Consider the following 24099-nt stretch of genomic DNA (forward strand, 5'->3'; position numbering starts at 1 on the left):
TGCTACAATAATTACAATGTCTCTTTTCAGACGGAGGCGAGCGTGGTCGAAATGATCGCTCGTCGCCTCCTACATACACATCATTTTGCACAGAAACATGTGATGCAGAAACATTTTTGTGGATCATTGCCAACTCGTCACACAAAACTGCAGCTTCCTGGAGGGTAGAAACCTTTCGCTCCTCCAACTGTATTAGCATGTGTTCGGGCACACATTTTTTAAATTGTTCCATGAGGATTAACTCGCTCAAAGCCTCGACCCCATCCACCTTACACGCTTCACACCAACGAGTGAACACCATCCGTTGTTCATGGGAAAATGCCACATGTGTTTGCGAGGGAGCTTTACTTAGTCCCCTAAACCGCTGCCTATACGCCTCCGGCACCAGTTCATATACGCGCAAGACAGCACCCTTCACTTTCTCATATACCATGCTGTCCTCCTTCGATAAAAACTGGCATGCGTCCTGAGCCCTACCCGTGAGCTTATATTGCACTAATAGTGCCCACTGATCCTCCGGCCAATGCGCAGCCCCCGCTACCCGCTCAAAATTAACAAAAAATGCCTCCACCTCAGATTCTCGAAAAACAGGAACCATAGCAATATGTTGCCCAACATTAAAACTGCCCTGGCAACCTTCAGATGAGGGCGAAGAAGAGCCAACACTCTCCAGTTTCATCCTCTTCAGTGTAATCTGGAGCTCTCTATCTCTCTCCTTCTCCCTTCCTCGCTCTTCCCTGTCTCTCTCCTTATCCTCTCTGTCTCGTACAGCTGCTCTGTCCTCTCTGTCAGCTGCTCTGTCCTCTCTGTCTCGTACAGCTGCTCTGTCCTCTCTGTCTCGTACAGCCGCTTTGTCCTCTCTGTCTCGTACAGCTTTGTCCTCTCTGTCTCGTACAGCTGCTTTGTCCTCTCTGTCCTCTCTGCGCAACAGCGCTCTCTCCTCCATCTGGAGACGGGCAAAACGCAGACTAGAGCGCGCATGGCCAGAAGACATGGAGTCTTTATCCGAATCGCCCGCGCCCTCACTTTCAGCTCTGGGCGTACTACCATTCTTCCTAATAGCACCACCCTCCGGGTTAAGATCACGCAAGGAAGAGTCAACCCATTCGCCAGTGTGTTCAACCTCCTGATCACTATGACTCACTACTCCCCGAGCCGTGCTAAACACCTGTTGCTCCACCAACCCCGCTATTACAGCTGCCTTCATATCCGCCTTGGATTGGGAATTTTGCACAGTAATATTATAATGCCTAGCAATAAGGCCTAATTCCGCCTTAGTGCAACCTTCCACCTGATCCTCTGTCGGATCCGCCACGAAGACTTCAAAAACAAACGCCGACGCAGCCATATTATGTCTTTATGCGTGCGTAAAAAAATATATACATATATATCACGTCCTCACTTAATTAACCATGACCGTGCACAATAATAATAGACACATTCTGCTTTTATACCTCTCAACCAAAACAATCCAACTGACCACATCTACTAAATGAAAATAATAACAAATGGTCCTAACCACTCAACTAGGAGTCACCTGTGTCACTCTAGCCTATCCCAGATAAACTACTCCACTACCTGGATGAAAGGCTACACATATCTTCAGTCGCTTACCGATTTCATTGCGCGCTCCACCGGAATCACGACTCGTGCCCCCCACCCTCTAGCCAAGCAGGTGACCCCCCCCCTGTTACCTATGTGGCAGAAAAATAGAATGGTTAAGAGCATCACAACAATAATGGTTTACATCAATCAACTGTGCACGGACAATGGAACCCACTAACTTACCAATTTAGAAAACGCTATCTTATTACACCTGATATGCTTCAATCGACAAGTCACCCCGTTATTTTACCAACAAGGAACCATACAATTGCGCAAACTTAACGAGCCCCCATGTCATGTACAGAGGTCTATCGACCATATAAGATAGTAACTGGGCAGGTGGTACATGAGCAGAAACAACCCCCTCAGTAGAAAAATGCTTTTCAAAACAGTCCCGGGTAGGCAGATAGTAAACAAAGACGTTTTCAAATGGTAAATTGGGTTTTATTGCAATGTGGGGGTTTCAACCCACGGCGAAAAGGGATGTTGTCAGTGGGGATTTCAACCCACAACACACACAAAGGAAAAGGGTAAGGGGAGAACAAACAAGGTGAAGAACAATAATAAGCTAAACAAACCCGAACCACACAACCACATGCCACGTGGTTGGCAATCTGGGACCGAAGGAACACCACTCTAACCATGCAGTTCACAGTGTAGGACGAATCTAATATGGCCAACAATATACCTACCCCCCACAGGGTTTGGTCCACGCAGGCAGCACATAATCAAAAGTCCACATACCGTGGCAATTGGCATAAACCAGCAAAGTAATAATCACTACACAAACAGTGGCAACCAGAGGCCACCTCACTCCACTCGGTCACTGGCAAAATGACACTATGACGCGCCGAGACGTGTGTGTGCTGTCAGGTATTTGGCTACCCATCTCTCTTGATGTGATTGCCATCAGCTGTTATTCATTAGGCAATCAGCACTCTTCAGTAGTGATGGGCAGCACCTGACAGGGAGAGAAGAGACAGCATTAACTCTCATGTTCAACACACACACATCATATACAAAACATAACACATTAAATATACTAACCTGATGTTCAGAAGGTGTCATAAATACAGTAATAATGGTAATGACCAACCCACGTACCCAGGTACGTCACAACAATCAACAGCGGGGTGTATTAGAAGGCTATGGTGAAGAGGTACGTTTTTAGCTTATTTCTGAAAATCTAGCTATTCTAGCTATTTCTGAGATCTAGCTTCCCTAATGTCCATAGGTAGTGTGTTCCATAACTTTGGTGCATAGTTAGCAAAGGCTGCATCCCTGATTTTCTTTAGACTGTGGCTTGGAACCTTCAATAGACCAGTAGTAGATGATCGCAATGTTTATACTCTGTATACCGAAATAAAGTTAAAAAAAAAATATTTACAAAATCCACCCATTTTCGCCCACAAACCGGCCAAAACCGGCCAAATTTTTTTTGCGGTCGCGCTACGCGCTCCAGCTTCATAGTTTTTGGTGCCCTTCTGTGCCCTACTAAAGTGCTGGGTCTAGATACGCCCCTGCGTCCAAACATTGTAATGTGATGCAAGCGCCTGTTGTTGCAATGTCACGTGTTTTAGATAGAGGCACCAAAGGCAAATACTGCAAAGTGAACAACTACCAACGAAGAAGTAGTGGTTTCCTGTGTGAAACAGGTAACGCACGCATACCGACATCTTAATGACAGGAATTCAGACAGACAGAAAAGCAGTCAGGCATGCATGAAACTTTGATTCGTTGAACTCGTAGAAAGCACTGGAAGACGTTGCATGATGTCTTTGCGCAGACCATAAAGAAATGGATTGATTGATTGAAAATGTTATTAACAGATTGCAGAATGGGTACAATACAGTATGGCTCAATACACACAATTGTTAAGGGGATGCAGACCAGAGAAAGTATTTCGTCTTGTTTACATCAGGGTCCCCCATTTTCAATTCATGATAACATTTATGACATACACAACATACAGATATACAGTACTGTTACATCCAGACATTTATGACATACAAGATATACAAATATACAGTATTGTTTAATTACAGACAGCGTTTCTAAAAGAGAATATATACATTTGAGGGGTTTGGACATTTACCGGGCCAGTTTTGAATTGCAGCCTCCCATAGGTGCTCTTTTAGAGCGGTTTTGAAGGTGGGTAGGGATTCACATTATTTTACGGCTGTGGGTAGGGCGTTCCACATTGTTGTGGCATAATTGCGAAATGTGTTTAGTCCCTTGTTTGAGCCGAATCTGGGTTGAACATGATTTGTGGAACTCCCTCTGGTGTTCCCAGAGGGAACCTCGTGGTATTCACTGACTTTTGGGAAGTATTTCGACATGTACATGGGTACCTTAGTGGTGTAGTGTATCTTGTAGACCAGGCCCATTGCAAGTTGCTGTACTCTGTCGTCTACTCTAAGCCATCCTAGGTGTCAAAATGGGCAGGGGTGAAGTGGGTTCAAGCAGTAGTCTGACCAGTTTGTTTTGTGATGTTTGCAGTCTTGCTTTTAGTGCCTTTGAGGTGCTTTGGTACCATGAGGTGCAAGCATAGTCGTAGTACCCTTGAATGAGTGCTCCTGTTAGAGTCTTCAGGGTGTTCTTGTTTACCAGAGAGGAGATCCAGTACAAGAATCTTGTTCGTTGGTTGACTTTTTGATTACATTGATTGCCATTTTGTCACAGGAAAGATTTTCCTCTAGAATAGAACTCAGGTATGTAATTTCATCTTTCCTTGTGACAATATTGTCACCCAATGTAACAGAGAAGCCGTTGGCCTTGCTGAGTTAGTTATTTGATCCAAAGAGAATGGACTCTGTTTTACCCAGGTGTAATGATAGTTTGTTATCAGCGAGCCAGGTGCAGATTCTGCAGAGTTCAGAGCTGAGGGCTTTTTCAACCTGCAACTTATTCTTGTCAGAGCCCAGGGCTGAGTCGTCCGCGAACAGGAACAAGTTGCAGTCACAAGCTGATGACATGTCATTTGCATAAATTAGGAACAGTAACTGTCTTAGTATGCTTCCTTGTGGAACACCACAGCTCACTGGGAGGGGGGGGGAGATAGTGTACCGTTTACCTCCACCATCTGTTCTCTCCCCTCCAGGTAGGATTGCATCCAACTCACTGATGAACTATCAAAACCAATTGCTTTTAGCTTATCAATCAGAATGGAGTGATTGACAGTGTCGACACATGCTGTATGTGTGAAGTGGCAATGCTGTGCAGGGCTATGGTCAGCCTTTCATCCTTCAGTGACTGTGTTCTTTAAGCATCGGGGGAACATAATCCAACTTTGTGGTATGTTTCTATTTCTAAGACCATCATTTCTAACCCTAACCCTAACCCTAACCCTAACCCTAACCTCTACCAGACAAGTAGTTCTGTTTCACCCTGGGACCGGATGGAAGGGACCTGGTAGAGTAGAGAGCTTGGGTATGTTGCAAACTTTGTTTCACCGTCTCGAGTATGCAGAGGGTCTAAGTACGGGGCAGCCCTAGACTCACCTACGATGGTGGAGAAGCGCCGTGTGGGCTCCTTGCCGGTGACCAGCTGGTAGAGGTCGGGGTAGTAGAACTCCAGGCTCTCCAGGAACACCACGTACCCCCGCTCCCCCTTGGTGTGGAGGATGTCCAACAGACGACCTGACAGAACACACACACATACATAAATATCAATATACCCCAACATACACAAACATAAATATGGACATACACTTTTGACAAAATTATGTGATTGCCCCTATGATGTAATTTAGCATTAGCAGTGGCACAATGCCTCACACACAAACACAAATGCACACACACACACACACACACAAATACACAGACACACGCACAGACACATACACGTAAATATGGACATACACACACTAAGGCTGAGCCCGAACGTTCGAACGTTCGTTCGTTAAGCTGACATTCGGACTTTAATTAATGGGTTCGAACGTTCGGTGAAAAAAAATAAAGCAGGCGCAACGACGGTGAGGCGATGTGAAGCGGCGCGTCCCCCGAGTCGCTCGGCTCAACCAGTATGGTCTCTGCCGGGCTGTTGCTGGATACTCAACCAGAGCTCTAGTCTCAACCAATGCAATAGAACAATTTTGATTGACAGGCGATTCTGCCAATTACGTCACACCGCTTGCACCCGCCTCTGCTGTTACCACCAATCGGCAAGCGTTTATTATTTTTTTTACTTCCGGCAATGCCGCCATTGATCTGCTTCTGCTTGAGAGAAGCATTAACGTAGCGTTAGCTCCCCGCCGAGGAAGTAAAAGTCGTAACAACTTTCCATAGGTGAACCTGCGGAAGGATCATTAATGAATACCAGCCTTTTTCGGCCACGGAGCGCGAGCTTCATGGCGGGAGGTGGTTGCGTTGGAAACAACTCTGGCCGAGGCGGCAGGCGTGTTGGGAGCCCGGCGGGACCCCCGCGCCGGTGTCTCTCTGTCTCTCTGCCGTCCCCCGTTCAGAGGTAGACGGTGGAAGGAGCCGAGGCGCGCGCCTCTCTCCTTCCCGTCGACCAAGAGTGAATACCTGTTATTGAACGTGTAACACTAACTATATAACGTGAATGCCACAAAACGAATGCATTTGTTTATCTAGCCCCTTACGTGACTGCGGTGTGCAAGGGCTATTGTTTATCATAAGTAGGAACTTTATGCAGTACTCAGTAGCTTGTTTATTTTCTTCTGAGTGCTTTGTTTAATTACATGTTTACATGAACAGCCACCACTGTAAACAACATGTTTTTTCACCAATAGATTATGCAATGCCGCCCTCCGTAGGATCTATAATAATAATAAAAAAAAAAAATTATATATAAAAAAAAAAAAAGTAATACAATTTTTTTTTATTAAAACATTTACAAAAAACGAACGTTCGAACGTTCGTTCGATAAACCCTGGCGAACGTTCGAACCCTAAAAACAGGGTTCGGGCTCAGCCTTAACACACACACAGACTCCTCTCCTACTTGTGCGGTTGACTTTGGAGACCAGTAGCATGGAGTTGAGTATCTCATCCTCGTCCTGCTCGTCCAGGACCTTGCACTGGCGGAGGTAGGGCGTGAGCTTGGCAGGGGAGATGGAGCGGCTCAGCTCGTAGCGTTTACACTCCACGTTCTCCCACATCACCTCCACGTCGTCAGACATCCCGGACGTACCTCCTCCATTCTCCATCATCTACGGTCTGAGAAACAGGAAGGAAAAACACACAGGGATGAGTATAGCCAGGGTCCCAGGGATGAGTATAACCAGGGGTGTAGCAAGAAATTCTGGGCCACGTGTAGGCTTACATGATGTGTCTCTGTGTATTTTAGTCCAGACTCTCTTTGGGCCCCCTCTCAGCTTGGGGCCCTGGGTAGTAAGTAGCCACTGTTATCCCGACTTCTTCACTCCATAGGTGTAGCAGAATAGCCCTGTCTGAAGCCTAAGTAAAGCCTATATCTGTAGATACAAGACACCAGCAGCATAGCAAAGACAATTGAGTTATTCTATGTCAAATACAATAGACATCTCATGTGCGTTGTAATTATTTTGTCCCAAATAAGGTAGGGTGGCTAAAGGGTTATTAAACTATCTTCATCTGTGGTTCACAGACAATCTTTACCCTGAACGAGGTCTTCTAATATGAAGCTAATATTAAGCTAAGGCTGTGGATTTAGAATTTTAAAGAAGAAGAAAAAAAGGGGGGGGGGGTGTTCAAAACTAGCTTAGCGCTGCAGCTAGTGTGTTCTCATAGTGGGGGCATAAAGAAATTGCAACAATGTGGCTAGTGAGCAAAACATAATAATCCTCCAGTAAAACGTCCCTTTACCCCCAAATGCAGTTTAAAGGACAAAATTACTGTAAAAAGTATTTATGTCATCCTCATTTTCATCAAGGAGGGCTTGGCATTTTTCTTTTCAAAATCACACTTGATAGATCTATGTATCCTATTCAGGGATGGAACCCCTTGTGCCTTCCTTACTACATGCTGAGATCATGATGCTTAAAGCACGAAAGTGTGCATCAAGTTCAAGGTCATATAATTTTTAATTTTTAATATTTAAAAAAGAAAAATGTCCCCACGATTACCACTAAGAGCCTAACCTCAAGATATCTAAAAAAGATTACAAATATTTCCGAATTATAACCACTTATATTCCCGTTTGTTTGATAGTAACTGCCTTTTTATGACAAAAAAGGCACAAAACGTATATATACGTTTTCGACCCCATAGTCCAGCGTGGGAAACCAGCGCAAAGTCCTTGTGAATAAGCTAATGTCCTGGTGTAGACAAATAATTTACTCATTTGGTCAGAAATAGCAGAGACGCTAACGTTAGTAAGCACTAGTTATTGGTAATATTTCCAGCGGGGATACAGTACACTTTTTTCCGGGTATAATCTGAAGAGACGAGCACTGTTTACTCAACCACCAGCCCCTCCCAAGCAGAGCGAGCTCAGCGAGGAGCCGAGGGGGGCGGCACCAATCAAAGTTATTCGTGTTGCAGCTGCTGTGACACGGTTGACACCAGTGTGAGGTGGAGGAGGAGGAGGAGGAGGAAGTGAATCTTTCACCAGCAGCACCCATCGCCTCTCCTCTTGTCCCCTCCCCCGCGGAGCACTCTACTCTCTGCCTGCAGCCTGCATATCTCCGCCTCTGGGAGGCATGTGATGGCTTCCTAGCTGGTAACAACAGCCATAGGACAATTGCGCCACTGTGTGTAGAAATCCGGTAACAGAATTCCTGGAGTATTGCTTCTTCCCCACATTGTGAAAAAAGTGTTAATTTTTTAATTGTATCGAAAATTAAATGAATGATTGCAGATTAAAAAACAGCGTTTAACATGGGAGTCAATGGCACAAACATTTCCACTAGGGTCCTCTTCCAATCTAATATGTATAACTCTTTTTTTAGAGCGATTCAAATGATAATCTTTTGACATATTGAAAATATATGTAAAATAACGACATGGACCCAATTTCATGACATAATCATCAACACAGCCACCGTTGTGCACACAAACACACACACAAAAAGTCAAAAAGCACAAAATAGGCGCTAGGCCAACAAGGGTTGGGACACAATTTATTTTGAACATAATCTCATACACAGGCTAATGTGTTCATAATCCAAAAACAGGAATCCTTGTGTTGTGTTAATTACAGCTCCATGAAATTATGTAGATGAAAAAATAGCAATACCTTGTCTCATAGGGACTGCTACCATTTTATTGAGCTGTAATTAACACAACACAATTCAATGTCCCCGATGACATCATTAACATTTACATAAAAATGTTGTCATTTAGCTGACGCTTTTATCCAAAGCGACTTACAAGTTCTGTACGACAAGTCATCAGGAAGGGCACAACTCTATCAGCTGAGTAACAATGTTCATCAAAGTGTTGAGTGCTACAGTTGAGCCCTCAAGACACCTACGCTCTGCATCTTCTGGCCGCCTCAGACCTACTCCTATCCAAGCCCCGGGAGGGTCATCAAAGAGATGCTGCCTATTCTCAGTCCTTGCCCCACAATGGTGGAATGAACTACCCACCCCAGTTAGGACAGCCGAAACCCGTCCAATCTTCCACCGACGACTTAAGACGCACTTCTTCGACCATTATCTGAAATAATAATATAATAAAAAAAAAAAAAAAAAAAATTTTAAACTCTAACCCTAACTAACCTTACTGTCATGCACTTGTCCTAATAAACTAACCTACCTGAGTAAATTTTACTCAAACTGCGAAATGTACTGTGTGACAGTTAGTTAGGGTTAGACTTACAAATATAATAATAATAATAATAATAATAATAATAATAATAATAATAATAATAATAATAATAATAATAATAATAATAATAATAATAATAATAATAATAATAATAATAATAATAATAATAATAATAATAATAATAATTCATTTCAGATAATTAGGGTTAGACTTAAAAATATAATAATAATAATAATAATAATAATAATAATAATAATAATAATAATAATAATAATAATAATAATAATAATAATAATAATTTATAATAATAATAATAATAATAATAATAATAATAATAATAATAATAATAATAATAATAATAATAATAATAATAATTCATTTCAGATAATGGTTGAAGAAGTTCGTCTTTAGTCAACGGCGAGAGATTGGATGGGTTTGAGACATTTGAGAGTGGGTCTGAGATGGCCAGAAGGTGCAGAGCATTGGGGTCTTGAGAGTGTGTAGTTAGAGACCATTGACTGGAGGTAGGCGGGAGCGGTTCCCTTTGCCGCACGGTATGCCAGGTCGAGGGCCTTGAAGCGGATTCGTGCGGCAATGGGGAGCCAGTGCAGGTCCCTAAGAAGTGGGGTGACATGATTGATTGATTGATTGATTGAAAACTTTATTAACAGATTGCAAAATGGGTACAATACAGTACAGCTCAATACACACAATTGTTAAGGGGATGCAGACCAGAGAAAGACTTTCGTCTTGTTTACATCAGGGTCCCCCATTTTCAATTCATCATAATTGAATGGGCTGACTTCGGTAGGTTTGAGATCAGGCGTGCCGCTGAGTTCTGAATGAGTTGAAGAGGCTTGGTGGCAGTGGCCGGAAGGCCAGCAAGCAGTGCGTTGCAGTAGTCGAGGCGGGAGATGACTGTTGATTGGACGACACCCCTCCGACACAAATGTAGTCCGATAATGATTAGCCTAATTTGAGAGAATAACAAACTATAATACTATGTTTTATATTACACAACGGTTTTACAATTTTACTTTAAATTTAAATTATATTATATAGGGCTGTACCGAATGTAATTTTTTTACATTCAAAGCTTCTATTGAAGTTTTCGAAGTAAGCTTCGAATGTCTGTCGTCATATTTTATGACATAATCATAAACAAAATTTATAAGAATTCCTCAAACAAAATCCTCAATTTGAATAAAGTGATTAATCTGATTAAATTAGTAATTTTTTTAATTAAATCAACTTTCTTACATCTTATCTGGCAACGGCCCGTATACAGGCCCTCTTGACGATTTGCCCACCGGCGCGACGCGCCACTATGCCAACCTCTAGCGGCTCGGGTGTGCATATTTTTTAATACAATATATACAGAATTAAAGCCCTACTTGTTGCCTGTCGATTGCGGTTCTCGAGTTACATGCCAATATGTGAGGCATGCGCCGAAGTACACGGCAGACTTTTCTTTTTTTTCGAATACCACCCGCTGTAACGTTCTGGGTTTCTGTCCTCTTCTAGGACTGGGAACCCTACTGCCTTTCTGGAGTACTTCACCCTGTTCTTGGTATTTGCACTGATTGACTGTCACTACACTAATTGACTGTCTTCACTGGGTTGCTGTCACTGGCTGTCACTTATGCTGTCACTAATTGATGCGTGTGGTATGTCAGGAATGTGGCTATTTAGTAACCTCCTGTTCTCTGTCCCTTTGTCAGACAGACCTGCATGCAGTCGGCTACAGAACAAGTGCTGGACCCTCTTGTTGCTGCTTTATGATTTAGTATTTTCCTAAAGTATATTCTCAGTTGACGCTTGGTGTCTTTATTGTTATCGTTTCCTCCCTTGCTCTTGTGCTTCTTGCAATAAATAGAACACACTATTCGAGAAGAGCAAACCACATCTCTGTCTCCTTCTTCATTCTACTATTGGAACTCAATTCCTACCTGCATCCGTGCATCGTAACAACCCGCGACTACCGAGGCTCTACCTCTGTCAATCATTTGGCAATCTCGAGAGGGTTGTAACCAATGAGTCTGGCTTTCCAATGATACCCCACGTGGGAATGAGCAATTCAGGGATCTAGGTGAAAAGTCACAAGCGCAAACAGGAAGAGAAATTTCCGCGGAATGCATTGGAGTCAATGGAGAAATCGTTTTCTGCAGCCTTTTTTTCTCACATTTTACCAAAATCGCTCCTAATCACTCATTTCTGAACGGATTTGTACTACACAAGACTTCTGCACAAGGCTATGGACCCAGGGTGTTTTTTCAGCCTATCAAATTGTTTTGGAAATACTACTTCTGGACTACTAACTACTACAGAAAAACGTGAGTAACAAGTTTTTCTACAACTCAAGTTCAGACCTATGTTACTCTATTTAATTAACACTAAAAGTGGATGATCCTTATTGTATCAGAAACTTCAGAATGCCATCTTTCAAAAGAGACCAGGCTCATGCATGTGCTATATGTATAAAGTATAGTATTTTGGTTTGCAAAATAAGTATGCAGTCCTCAAGTTACATTTCGTTCTTTTATCTCGTTCTGGGATATATACCACGTTACTTGAAAGATTCCGCTACATGCACTTTACACTTGTCCGGCCATGCCCCTTTCCGCCTATATGCATATAAGCAAGGGGTGTGACCGTACTTCCGCCTTCCCGTTTCTTTCACTTTAGGAAGTGCTCGCTATACGCACACGACAAGCAAGTGGCATTTAGCTTTAGTTTTTGTGGTTGCTATTTTTTGGATCCCAAGAATGGTATCACCACCCGGACCTGGGAAGCATTTTTCTGGGCTCCACCTGCGATTCTCCATCGCAACCTCCTCTGTGCGCCGCGGGGGTTCCCTAGTCCCACATTCGTGGCGGTGGCGTGCAGAACTGAGTGCGCACCGCCCGGAGACCGGTGAGCGCCCCTCTTCAATGAGGAGGCCCTCCGGCTCCGGCGTCCCCTCCAGGAGACCACCGACCAGCCCGGGCGCGGTCTCTTTGGTGGAGGATGACTTGCGGCGCAAGCTCTCCACTTCTGCTCGCTCAAACATGCTCCCCTCTACACAGAGTGAAAACAAAGACCAAAACAATAGGCCAACCCCACCCAGCGTAATACTATGAGGGCCTCCATCACATCACACTGCACCATCACAGCCAACAGCCTCACTAATCTGCAATCTGTTAAATCTTTGTTCTAGAATAGAATACAAATAGTATACAACAGACTTCCGGTTTGACAGCAATATGTAGCAGGCGCGTTTGGTTACAGCTCCGCTCCCGTCAACGTTAATTTAGTTTAAAAACCGTATTTGAACAACACTAATGAAATTAAACCACATCGTATATATTAAATAAGACCTTCTACTAACTATATCAAAAGAAATAAAGATTCAACATGGAACCTAAGGACAAGAAAAAGGGTGGAAAGAAACTCAGAATAGACAGTACAACGGCGCAAGTTATGACACGCTCCTCAAAGGATACAGCAGCCGCCAGTACAACAGTACCGCTGTTGACTAGCCCCGTCGGGGAGACAGTAGCGGATAACATACCGGGACCGACGCCGACTAGCCCCGAGAGGGTGACAGCAGACGACGACATAAAGGTAACGGCGTGAGAGAGAAAGCAGGGGAATTGGAGAAGAAAATCTACGTCAAATCCTCTGACTAACCTGATTAAGGATCAGATACAAGCAGGGAAGGATCAGATGGACGCTTTCAAATTACACATCGACGAATTCAAAGTACACATCGATGCTAAATTCGAAGAGGTTATAAAAGCGGCCGCGGAACAGGCCGGGCGAATCACTGCAGTGGAGAACACGGTGCTAGGAATTACATTGACATTACTTCTATCCCCAAGCCATCAGGCTGCTAAACGAACAATAATCGCTAAACGAACAATAATCACTATGCAACAACCATCAAATGCACACAGCACACACACCCACACGCACACACTCACTCAAACAAACAACACACTGCAGCACCCACTCTCCACACTTTAGATCACACAAACACACTTACACTTTATATTTATTGATAAAGGATTTGCACTACAACTCGTACACCTACTGTGAATTGTACCTAAATTGCACCTCGCCCCATTTCTCCATTTCTGCCTTGCACTATATAGTATTGTATATTAGTACACTGCACAGTATTGTATATTGTATGGTAACTACGTCTATTCTGCATCGAACATTGTACATATGTCTAAACTGAACACTGTGACCTATTTTTTTTTACTTCTAATTTTACTATGTTTTTATTTCATACTTATCTTGTCTTGCACAGTCTCTGGAGCGCAACAGTAAGAAGCATTTTGTACAAAAGTATTCTGTACTTCTGTATGACAACTATTAAAGAAACTTGAAGAAACTTGAACTTGAAAGTCCAAGAGAACGAGAAGACTGTTAACGATGGATTCACAGAGGTAGCGGAGGAGATAAAACAGGTGGAAAAAGCGCTTCGGAAGAAAATACAAGACATCGAAGAGGAAGCAATGGTGAGGCGGCTCGAGACCGAACGTTACTACCGCAGAAATAATATCCGTATTGTGGGATTGGATGAATCAGTCAATTGCACAGACGACTTATTTCCAACTGTGTTAGCAGGAATTCTAGGTAAACATATCCTACCCACAGCGCCGTTAGTGGACCAATGTTATAGAGTTGGTACACAAGACCAAAAAGGCAACGGGACGAGGGTTATCATTCCTACTCTGCGCAAGACAGAAATAAGAGATGCGATCATCAGAGGGGCACGCAATCAATGGGGGAAACTGAAATATGGTGACAAACCAGTGTCTTTCTACGAGGATCTATGCAAGGAGGCCATTGCTCTACGTGTCCCCTACAAAGATGTGCTGCAGAGATTATACAAGAGAAATCTTAAGCCAAGCCTTCGGTACCCAGCCCTTCTATCCATCTTGGGGGAAGATGGTTGTAGTATCCAAAACTCGTTGATGCCATAAGCTTCAGACGCTCTCAAACTTTGAATCCTCCCGTTCCATATCCACGCACAAGAAAGCACCGACCACGACGTAGTATCAACTATTTAATGTCCAACTCGGGTTACACGTTCTTGTTTCCTAATTATATATAGAGCAGCGAGATTAACAAAGTTTATCCAGGGAAATAGAGAGAGGTCTAAAAACTGTCTGGCTCCACTCTCTCATCACTTGGCCTGACCACCGGTACAATCTGCGTTGTTTTCTTTCTAAACCAAAGCTGTCACCCTGCCGCAGCTGACAGTAATCAATGACATCACCGTTATCCTGTCAAACTAAAAGTCCCTCGGCCTATCAGCCAAATATCCTGTAAGAAACAAACTAACAACAAAGAAATCATTCTTACCGATAGACATGGATTGTCTTAACATTTTAACTTCTGTAATAATAATATCCATCTATTTATCCTATGAAATACAGGGCCAAAATGCTTTTCTATTAACTGCTATTAACTGAAATTACTCTTAATTACCAGACTAGGCATTTAGGAACCTACAATGGTAATAGGCTCGGATTACGCTCGCCTAAAGCCGCAGATGAATACATGAAGCAACATGAAACTGGTTCCCCGGGGCCGGTCGCAACATAGGCTCGAATCAGAAGATAAGCCTAATCATCTCTCTCATTTTCTAATTTTTTTCCCTTTCTCTTTTTATTTTATTACTTTTATTAGAATGACTTTACCACGGCTTAACAAAAGCAACAGCTGATAGGCATGTTGGAAGCACTGAGGCACAAAGTGTTTAATACGGATCGATAGGCATTATATTTATAGACTTCTGGTCTCTGAGGAGGCAATAATCCAATATTGACATTGGGAACACTTTGGAATATTCTGGACTCTTCTCTCGACTACTCAGGTGCACAATGGAATATGCTGGAAAACACTAGTAGGTCATAACTCCTGGGCAGGAAGATCATTCTGGAAGATAACAGCAGTGTTTACGAATTTACAAGGGTATTCTACAACCTTCTAGAATATACTGCACTCCCACAATGAAGGCCTGTAGCTGGTCTGTAGCTGTATCTGGTATGTATATGCATATGATCCAGTGACGGAAGTTCAATAAGGTTTTAAAAACATCAGCCACATCTAAAGGTATAAGCATGACAAGGTTATTCTAATATTTTAAACAATTACTCCACTGCTTTAAGGATTTGCATAATGTAGCTCTAAAAATCTTTTTTTTTTTTTTTTTTTTTTTTTTGAGTTTTATTTTGATTTTCACTTTTTTTATGGTATTAGTATTTTTCTCCACTCTTTTCTTTTTTCTGATGGTTCCAACATAAATTAGTAGAAGGTTCAAATGAATATATCAATGAAGGTATATTTAAAATTGTTCACAATATTGTTATTACATTAATGGGAAGGCGCAAGATCAAAAGTGACATTCTATTGAATTAGAATGAAAGTTTTAGATCCTATGGCAATTAGCATAGGAAGATTAGTGTTAGAAAGCTCATTTTGGGCAACCCGGTGGCTTAAGGGAGGGAGTCATACGCGTAGGATGTGTCTATGGAACACAGTCCTGTACGAGTCTCGGAGGGAGGGGGAATTAGGGGATTATTATTTGTATATATGTATGTTTTTAAGCTCGGCTCTCAACGGGACCTCAATAGTTGGATGTATATCTATTGTAGCTTCGCACTCCAGAAGCATTACCAACAACTACACAACAACATAGATTATGGCTAGTTTGAATATAATGATCTGGAACACTGGGGGAATAAATAATCAACACAAACGCAAAAGCGTGCTCACACTGATGAAAAAAGAACAGGTTGACGTGGCTCTGCTAAGCGAAACGCACATTTTAGAGAAAGACATAGATACGTTAGCGGACAACACATATCATAACATTAGTCACTCTTCCTTTGGAGCGAGAACTCGTGGAGTTGCCATAGTCGTTAGACGGAAGTTGAATATTGAATTGAAGGGAGTATGGTCTGATGCAGATGGTCGGATAACTATAGCTAAAATTGTACACAAGAACAGGAAAATAGCGTTGGTAGCGGTATACGCCCCAAATTTGTACGAAGTTAGTTTCTTCACTACACTTACCAGAACAATGTTAGACCTTCCCGAATACTCATTTATAATTGGTGCGGATTTTAATGCCATTTGGAATCCAAGGATGGATAAATCTTACCCCTCCTTTTCCAATGAACAAAAAAATGCATCAAATGCATTAAAGGATTGGTCGAAGATTACAGGTGTAAATGACTTATGGCGATCACTCAACCCCACGACCCGGAAGTACTCTTGTCGATCTGCGAGACATAACACATTATCCAGAATAGATTATGTTTTTGCATCCCCGAGACTATTTGATAACTATGATGTGGAAATGATACCCAATGCATTATCAGATCACTGTTATTTACTCCTAAAAGGAACATTTGGTATACTATCATCCCGAGCCCCAAGATGGCGATTTTACTCGATGCTGCTTAATAACAAGGAATTCATTACACAAATCAAAGAAGCTCTTACAGTATTCCTACGGATGAATGCGAACTCGGTGCAGGACCCCAGAATATTATGGATGTCGGTAAAGGGAATGATCAAGGATTTCACTGATAGCTTTTCCTCCAAAATACGCAAGAATCGATGCTCAAAACTGGCTGAACTGGAAACGCTTTATTCAACGTTATTTAATTCTTTACAATACAACAACTCGGTTCGACTGGAAACTCAAGTTAATGTACTAAAAAAAGAGATTAACGCCATATACAGACAACAATCTGAAATACAAATACGTAGCGCAAGTCAACAGCAGTACTCTCAAGGCTCCAAACCAAGTCACCTATTAGCTATGCGATTAAGAGTTAACGCAAAATTTGCAGATATAACTACCATTAAAGCACAACAAGGACTTGTTACAGACCCTAAAAAAATAAACGCGACATTCAAAGAATTCTACTCCAACTTGTATAAATCAGAAATGACCTTCGATCAAAACAAAATGGACACATATCTTAATCAAATTAACCTCCCTAAACTTTCAGAGGATGACGCTAAACAGTTAGAAACACCGATCACACTAGAGGAACTCAAGAAGGCCATATCCGAAATGCAAAGTGGTAAGGCTCCTGGAAGAGACGGTATCCCACCAGAAATGGACCCTTATTACTAAAATATGATTTTATACTCAGTCAAGGAGGGGAACTTCCATAAGAACGACAATATTGCACTCATAACAGTCCTCCTTAAAAAAGACAAAGACCCTACCGAGTGCAGTAGTTATAGACCCTTAAGCCTCCTCGGAACCGATATCAAACTGTACTCTAAGGTATTAGCCATCAGACTACAAAATCATATGACGTCTTTAGTTCATCCTGACCAAACTGGCTTCATAAGAGGCCGCTTGATCACTGATAACATAAGACGATTACTACACGTACTAGATGCTAACAAGGACGACACCACACCTAAGGCGATGCTGTCCCTGGATGCAATGAAAGCTTTTGACAGGTTGGAATGGTCGTATCAATCAATCTTATCTATATTCACAGGACATACTTGACTCCTATAAGACTGAACAGAATGGGTCTTAAACAAGACTCCAAATGCTCCTTATGTACAAATGGGGACGAGGGGACATTTATGCACATGTACTGGGACTGCCCACCAGTTAAGATATTCTGGAAAGAAGTGACCCAGCAATTATCAAATCTCTTAACTCTGAATATACCTGTACACCCCTCTGTATTACTGCTGAATGATGTTTTTGAGTGTGCAGTACATCCACAGCTAAAGAGATTGGTTTTATCGGGTATCACAGTGGCTAAAAAGCTGATAGCATCACGATGGTTTCAACCGGAAAAAATGTGCCGGAAGGTCTGGATTCTTACATATCTCGATGTGATTTATCAAGAAATATCTACAGCAAGAATTTTGGGTCTCAATGAATCCAAAATGACAATGTGGTTAGAAGTGGTGGAGAGAATAAAAGCTAGCATATAATGGTAGTATCTGGTTAGGAGCGAAGGATAATAGATGGATTATCCAATGGGGGTCCGGGAGGGGGGGGTACGAGCTAGAGCATATGTGTGTAGGGTATTAGATAGCAGGTATTAGGGGTATATCCTGTATAGGACATTTAACTAAATGGTGATTTCATTGGATGTGCACTGTTAATTAATGCTTGTATATCTTGTATATGCTTGCATACAGGACAAACAGGTCCACTGACGACGCGGTCTCCCAGGTACTGCACAGCACTCTCTCCCACCTTGACCGTCAGAAGGGGGGCTATGTGAGACTGTTGTTCATTGACTACAGCTCAGCGTTCAACACCATAGTCCCCACCAGACTGGTGGACAAGCTGATCGAGCTAGGTCTGAGCTCCGCCCTGAGCGCCTGGGTACTGGACTTTCTGAGTGAAAGACCCCAGGCGGTCAGGGTGGGGGGTCAGACCTCCAACACCATCACCCTGAGCATCGGGTCCCCCCAGGGCTGTGTTCTAAGCCCCCTGCTGTACTCACTCTACACACACGATTGTGTGGCCAAGTTCAGCTCCAACTCCATAGTGAAGTTCGCAGACGACACAGTGGTGGTGGGGCTGATCTCGGACAACGACAAGAAGGCCTACCGAGAGGAGGTTGAGGTACTGGAACGTTGGTGCCAGGACAACAGCCTGCTCCTGAACATTGGTAAAACCAAGGAGCTGATCGTGGATTATAGGAGAGGACAGCAGGAGACACACACACCACTGATGATTAACGGGGCTACCGTGGACAGGGTGAGCAGCTTCAAGTACCTGGGGGTCCACATCTCAGAGGATCTGACATGGTCAACACACATAGACACAGTAGTAAAGAAAGCGAAGCAGCGCCTCTACCACCTGAGACAGTTAAGGAAGTTCAGAGTATCGGGGAAGATACTCCAGTCCTTCTACTCAGGAGCTGTAGAGAGCATCTTGACCGGAAACATCACTGCCTGGTATGGGAACAGCACGGCACAGGACAAGAAGGCCCTACAGAGAGTGGTGCGCTCAGCCGAGCGTACCACGGGTATTGCGCTACCTCCCCTGCAGGCTCTATACAACAAGAGGTGCAAATCCAGAGCCTGCAGGATAATGAAAGACCCCCACCACCCCAATAACAGCCTGTTCCAGCTGCTGAGGTCAGGCAGACGCCTGCGAACCCCAGCTACTAGGATGGAGAGGCTTAGGCTAAGCTTCTTCCCCCAGGCCATCAGAGCCTTGAACAATGAACATTGAGAGGCACAGAAACTGAACTATCCACACACAAGCACACACTAGCACATACACGACACGCACGCTGAGCACGCTCACACACTAGCAGCCACTTTAACACTCATGCCGCACACACACACACTTATGGCCAGAGGAAAGGCCACTTAAATTAGTATAACATCAGGAACAGTGTATTGCACTACTAAAGCTACCTAGCATGTCCTATATGCTCTGTAAATACTATGTACAGATACCGAGATGGCACACCATGTACCTGTTTATTGCACTGTTGTTTTTTATTGGATTCTATTATATGTTGTACCACTGTATTTTTATTGGATTCTATTATATGTTGTACCACTGTATTGCACATCGTCGCGGGCAAGACCAGCCGCATTTCATTGTATACCTGTATGCCGTGACAATTAAAACTCTTGACTTGACTTGACTTGACTTGACTCTTATCGTGTGTTGTCATGTTTGTTTATATGTTTGTTTAAAAAATAATAAAAAAATAAAATACAAAAAAAGATTGTATACAACTGGAAATGAACCTGGATTGACCTGGCTAGCCCCGCACCTTGTGTTAGTATGCAGTGTATCTCTAAAAAGGAATTGCCTAGTTTACGTAACTAGAGTTTCAAACTGGGTCAAACTGGGCCGTGCACGTCAAGTGGGTCTCCATAATGTATAGTCCTCCCCAAAAAGAAACGCTGTGACATCAGGAAAACTACAGACACTATTTCCTCATTTATTTTCAACTGTAGTAGAGCCCAACTCAAGGAAACAAATAGTTGAGGAAATAGTGTCTGCAATTCACTAGACGTCTGTTCTCCTCCTGACGCGGAGGAAGTGGTATACTACTGAGAAGGAGGTGGTATACTACTGAGGAGGTGGTATACTACTGAGCAGGATGTGGTATACTACTGAGGAGGTGGTATACTACTGAGAATGAGGTGGTATACTACTGAGGAGGTGGTATACTACTGAGAAGGATGTGGTATACTACTGAGGAGGTGGTATACTACTGAGGAGGTGGTATACTACTGAGGAGGTGGTATACTACTGAGAATGAGGTGGTATACTACTGAGGAGGTGGTATACTACTGAGAAGGATGTGGTATACTACTGAGGAGGTGGTATACTACTGAAGAGGTGGTATACTACTGAGAAGGATGTGGTATACTACTGAGGAGGTGGTATACTACTGAGAAGGAGGTGGTATACTACTGAGGAGGTGGTATACTACTGAGAAGGATGTGGTATACTACTGAGGAGGTGGTATACTACTGAGAATGAGGTGGTATACTACTGATGAGGTGGTATACTACTGAGAAGGATGTGGTATACTACTGAGAAGGATGTGGTATACTACTGAGGAGGTGGTATACTACTGAGGAGGTGGTATACTACTGAGGAGGTGGTATACTACTGAGAATGAGGTGGTATACTACTGAGGAGGTGGTATACTACTGAGAAGGATGTGGTATACTACTGAGGAGGTGGTATACTACTGAGGAGGTGGTATACTACTGAGAAGGATGTGGTATACTACTGAGGAGGTGGTATACTACTGAGAAGGAGGTGGTATACTACTGAGGAGGTGGTATACTACTGAGAAGGATGTGGTATACTACTGAGGAGGTGGTATACTACTGAGGAGGTGGTATACTACTGAGAAGGAGGTGGTATACTACTGAGGAGGTGGTATACTACTGAGAAGGAGGTGGTATACTACTGAGGAGGTGGTATACTACTGAGAAGGATGTGGTATACTACTGAGGAGGTGGTATACTACTGAGAAGGATGTGGTATACTACTGAGGAGGTGGTATACTACTGAGAAGGAGGTGGTATACTACTGAGGAGGTGGTATACTACTGAGAAGGAGGTGGTATACTACTGAGGAGGTGGTATACTACTGAGAAGGATGTGGTATACTACTGAGGAGGTGGTATACTACTGAGAAGGATGTGGTATACTACTGAGGAGGTGGTATACTACTGAGAAGGAGGTGGTATACTACTGAGGTGGTATACTGCTGAGAAGGTGGTATACTACTGAGGAGGTGGTATACTGCTGAGAAGGTGGTATACTACTGAGGAGGTGGTATACTATGGTATACTAATAAGGATGAGGTGGTATACTACTGAGAAGGAGGTGGTATACTACTGGGGAGGAGGTGGTATACTACTGAGGAGGTGGTACAGTATACTGCTGCTGAGGAGGTGGTATACTGCTGCTGAGAAGGTGGTATACAGTACTGCTGCTGAGAATGTGGATATACTGCTGAGGACGTGGTATACTGCTGATAATGAGGTGGTAAACTGCTGAGGAGGTGGGTATATTATTGAGGAGGTGGTATACTGCTGAGGAGGTGGGTATATTATTGAGGAGGTGGTATACTGCTGATGAAGTGGTATACTGCTGAGGAGGTGGTATACTACTGATAATGAGGTGGTATACTGCTGAGGAAGTGGGTATACTGTGCAGTGTACCCCCAGAGAAAGTATTCATATAGTATTCATAGAGGACCTATTGTCACCACATTTCCTGCCAATATATGGAGCAATGTCATCAACACAGCTCATTGGTCGTGGATGTGATTGAATGATGATCACGTGTTGATTTGCTTACAATCACCTATCATTTGTCTCTTTTTGAATTGTTTCTGGCAAAGGGTAAAGGAAACATAATTATAGTATAACATAATTATACTTTCATTCCACCTGGGGGCTTGTTCTCATACAACGTCATGCTCTAGCACCCACTGAATATGGTTTTGCATGGACTAACAGGCTGCACTGCATACTTACATTATGTTGTCATCAGTGACTATTGGGAGTGTCACGTTTAGCAACTGTGACATGTAGGGGTGTAAAGGTACTCATATTCGTACCGAACCGTTTCAGTGTGTACCGTACCGAACGGCTGTGTATCGAACGAATACAGCGGTATGAATAGACCGGGGGCTGTTTTTTTCACAATCTAATATAATTATTATTATTTCTTTTTTACAAGTCGATTATTAATTTCAATATAGAATATTCGTTGACAAGTACAATTCGTTACTGCACACTACATCACCCCTAAGTGGAACATGGAAAGACAAACTTTCCCCCACTGTATCAAAAACCTGTACCGAACCTTGACTGCAAAACCTTGGTACGTACCGTGGTTTTTGTGTACCGTTACACCCCTAGTCACATGTATTGGTGAGGTTGTGGGCCAAGGGGAGCTAAAGTTGAGGCTGTTGTCTTTTTGTTGAGGATATTGTCTTCTGCCTGGCTTACTGTCTTTTACTAGTATGTAGGCCTACTTATTGGCTACTATGCATATACTACTACCTACTATGTCCTATGTTACTATGCATATACTACTACCTACTATGTCCTATGTTACTATGCATATACTACTACCTACTATGTCCTATGTTACTATGCATATACTACTACCTACTATGTCCTATGTTACTATGCATATACTACTACCTACTATGTCCTATGTTACTATATGCATATACTACTACCTACTATGTCCTATGTTACTATGCATATACTACTACCTACTATGTCCTATGTTACTATATATACTACTACCTACTATGTCCTATGTTACTATGCATATACTACTACCTACTATGCTAAAATCTCTATACTACTATGCACTCAAATTTGACACTGTTTGACAAGCTATACTGCTGACTTTTCGCTTTGGATACAAGCGTCAGCTAAATGACTAAATGTAAATGTATTGACAGGTATCTTGTGCCAACAACAAAGAAAGAGCTAGTGCATTTCTTTGGTTTGGAGTTGATTGTTGAAGTTTTTCCACTGTGGTGGCCCCACTGACAAACCTGCTTTTCCTACAGTGTAAGGTAGCTCCAAACATTGAGATGCCCTTTCAAATTCTAGAGAATGCCAATGGAGCTGGTGCTGGAGCTGGACCCTGTCTGCTTCTTCTCAGCCATCACCAATTTAATAATTTGGTTGTGAAAAAGAGGCATATGAGGGTTCAGGGACAATGCCAGTCACAACTTCTACTGAACATAAACCCCCTGACTTTCCTGTCCAACAGGCTCTGATGCACTGGCGGTTGTTCCTGCAATTGTACACTGAACATTTGTCATATCAGAGGTCGGGAGAATGTAACGGCAGACGCCCTGTCAGGGCTGTACGCTAAGCTTTTTCACTAGGGGCACACTTGCCCCTAAATGAGAAATTTAGGGGCAAAGAATATTTTTTAGGGGCAAATTTTTAAATAACTATTTTACCATTATAGTAGGGCTGGGCGATATGGCCTCTAAATGATATCGCGATATTTTGACATTTCCTCTAAAGCACTTAAAAATGCTTGATTTAACCCTTTGATGCATACAGTCACGCCAATATGATGATTATAATAAGTCCCTGCAACATATGTTTGCATTATTAAACCATGAAGATGCTTTAAAAAATAATTTAATGAAAATGTACTAAGAGTAGTCTACTGACACACTAATAAAAAAAATTATTTACATCTAAGACAATTTATATAAAAACTCTTGGGTGCCTTTTACACAGTACTGTGTTTTC

The 24099-nt window shown here is 42.7% G+C and overlaps 1 protein-coding gene across 1 annotated transcript in view; it reads right to left on the reverse strand.

Moving 5' to 3' along the window:
* card11 (caspase recruitment domain family, member 11) overlaps window positions 1–24099 on the reverse strand; it is a 217199-nt gene that overhangs the window by 111422 nt on the left and 81678 nt on the right. The window contains exons 2-3 of the mRNA XM_084329390.1: window positions 6570–6784; window positions 5106–5243 (exon numbers count right to left, since the gene is read on the reverse strand). Of these exons, the coding sequence (XP_084185516.1) occupies window positions 5106–5243; window positions 6570–6777 (346 nt within the window). The 5' untranslated portion in view covers window positions 6778–6784. The remainder of the gene's footprint in view (window positions 1–5105; window positions 5244–6569; window positions 6785–24099) is intronic.

The sequence above is a fragment of the Notolepis coatsorum genome (genome assembly GCF_963971535.1).
Source record: "Notolepis coatsorum genome assembly, chromosome: 14".
NCBI classification, from domain to species: Eukaryota; Metazoa; Chordata; class Actinopteri; order Aulopiformes; family Paralepididae; genus Notolepis; species Notolepis coatsorum.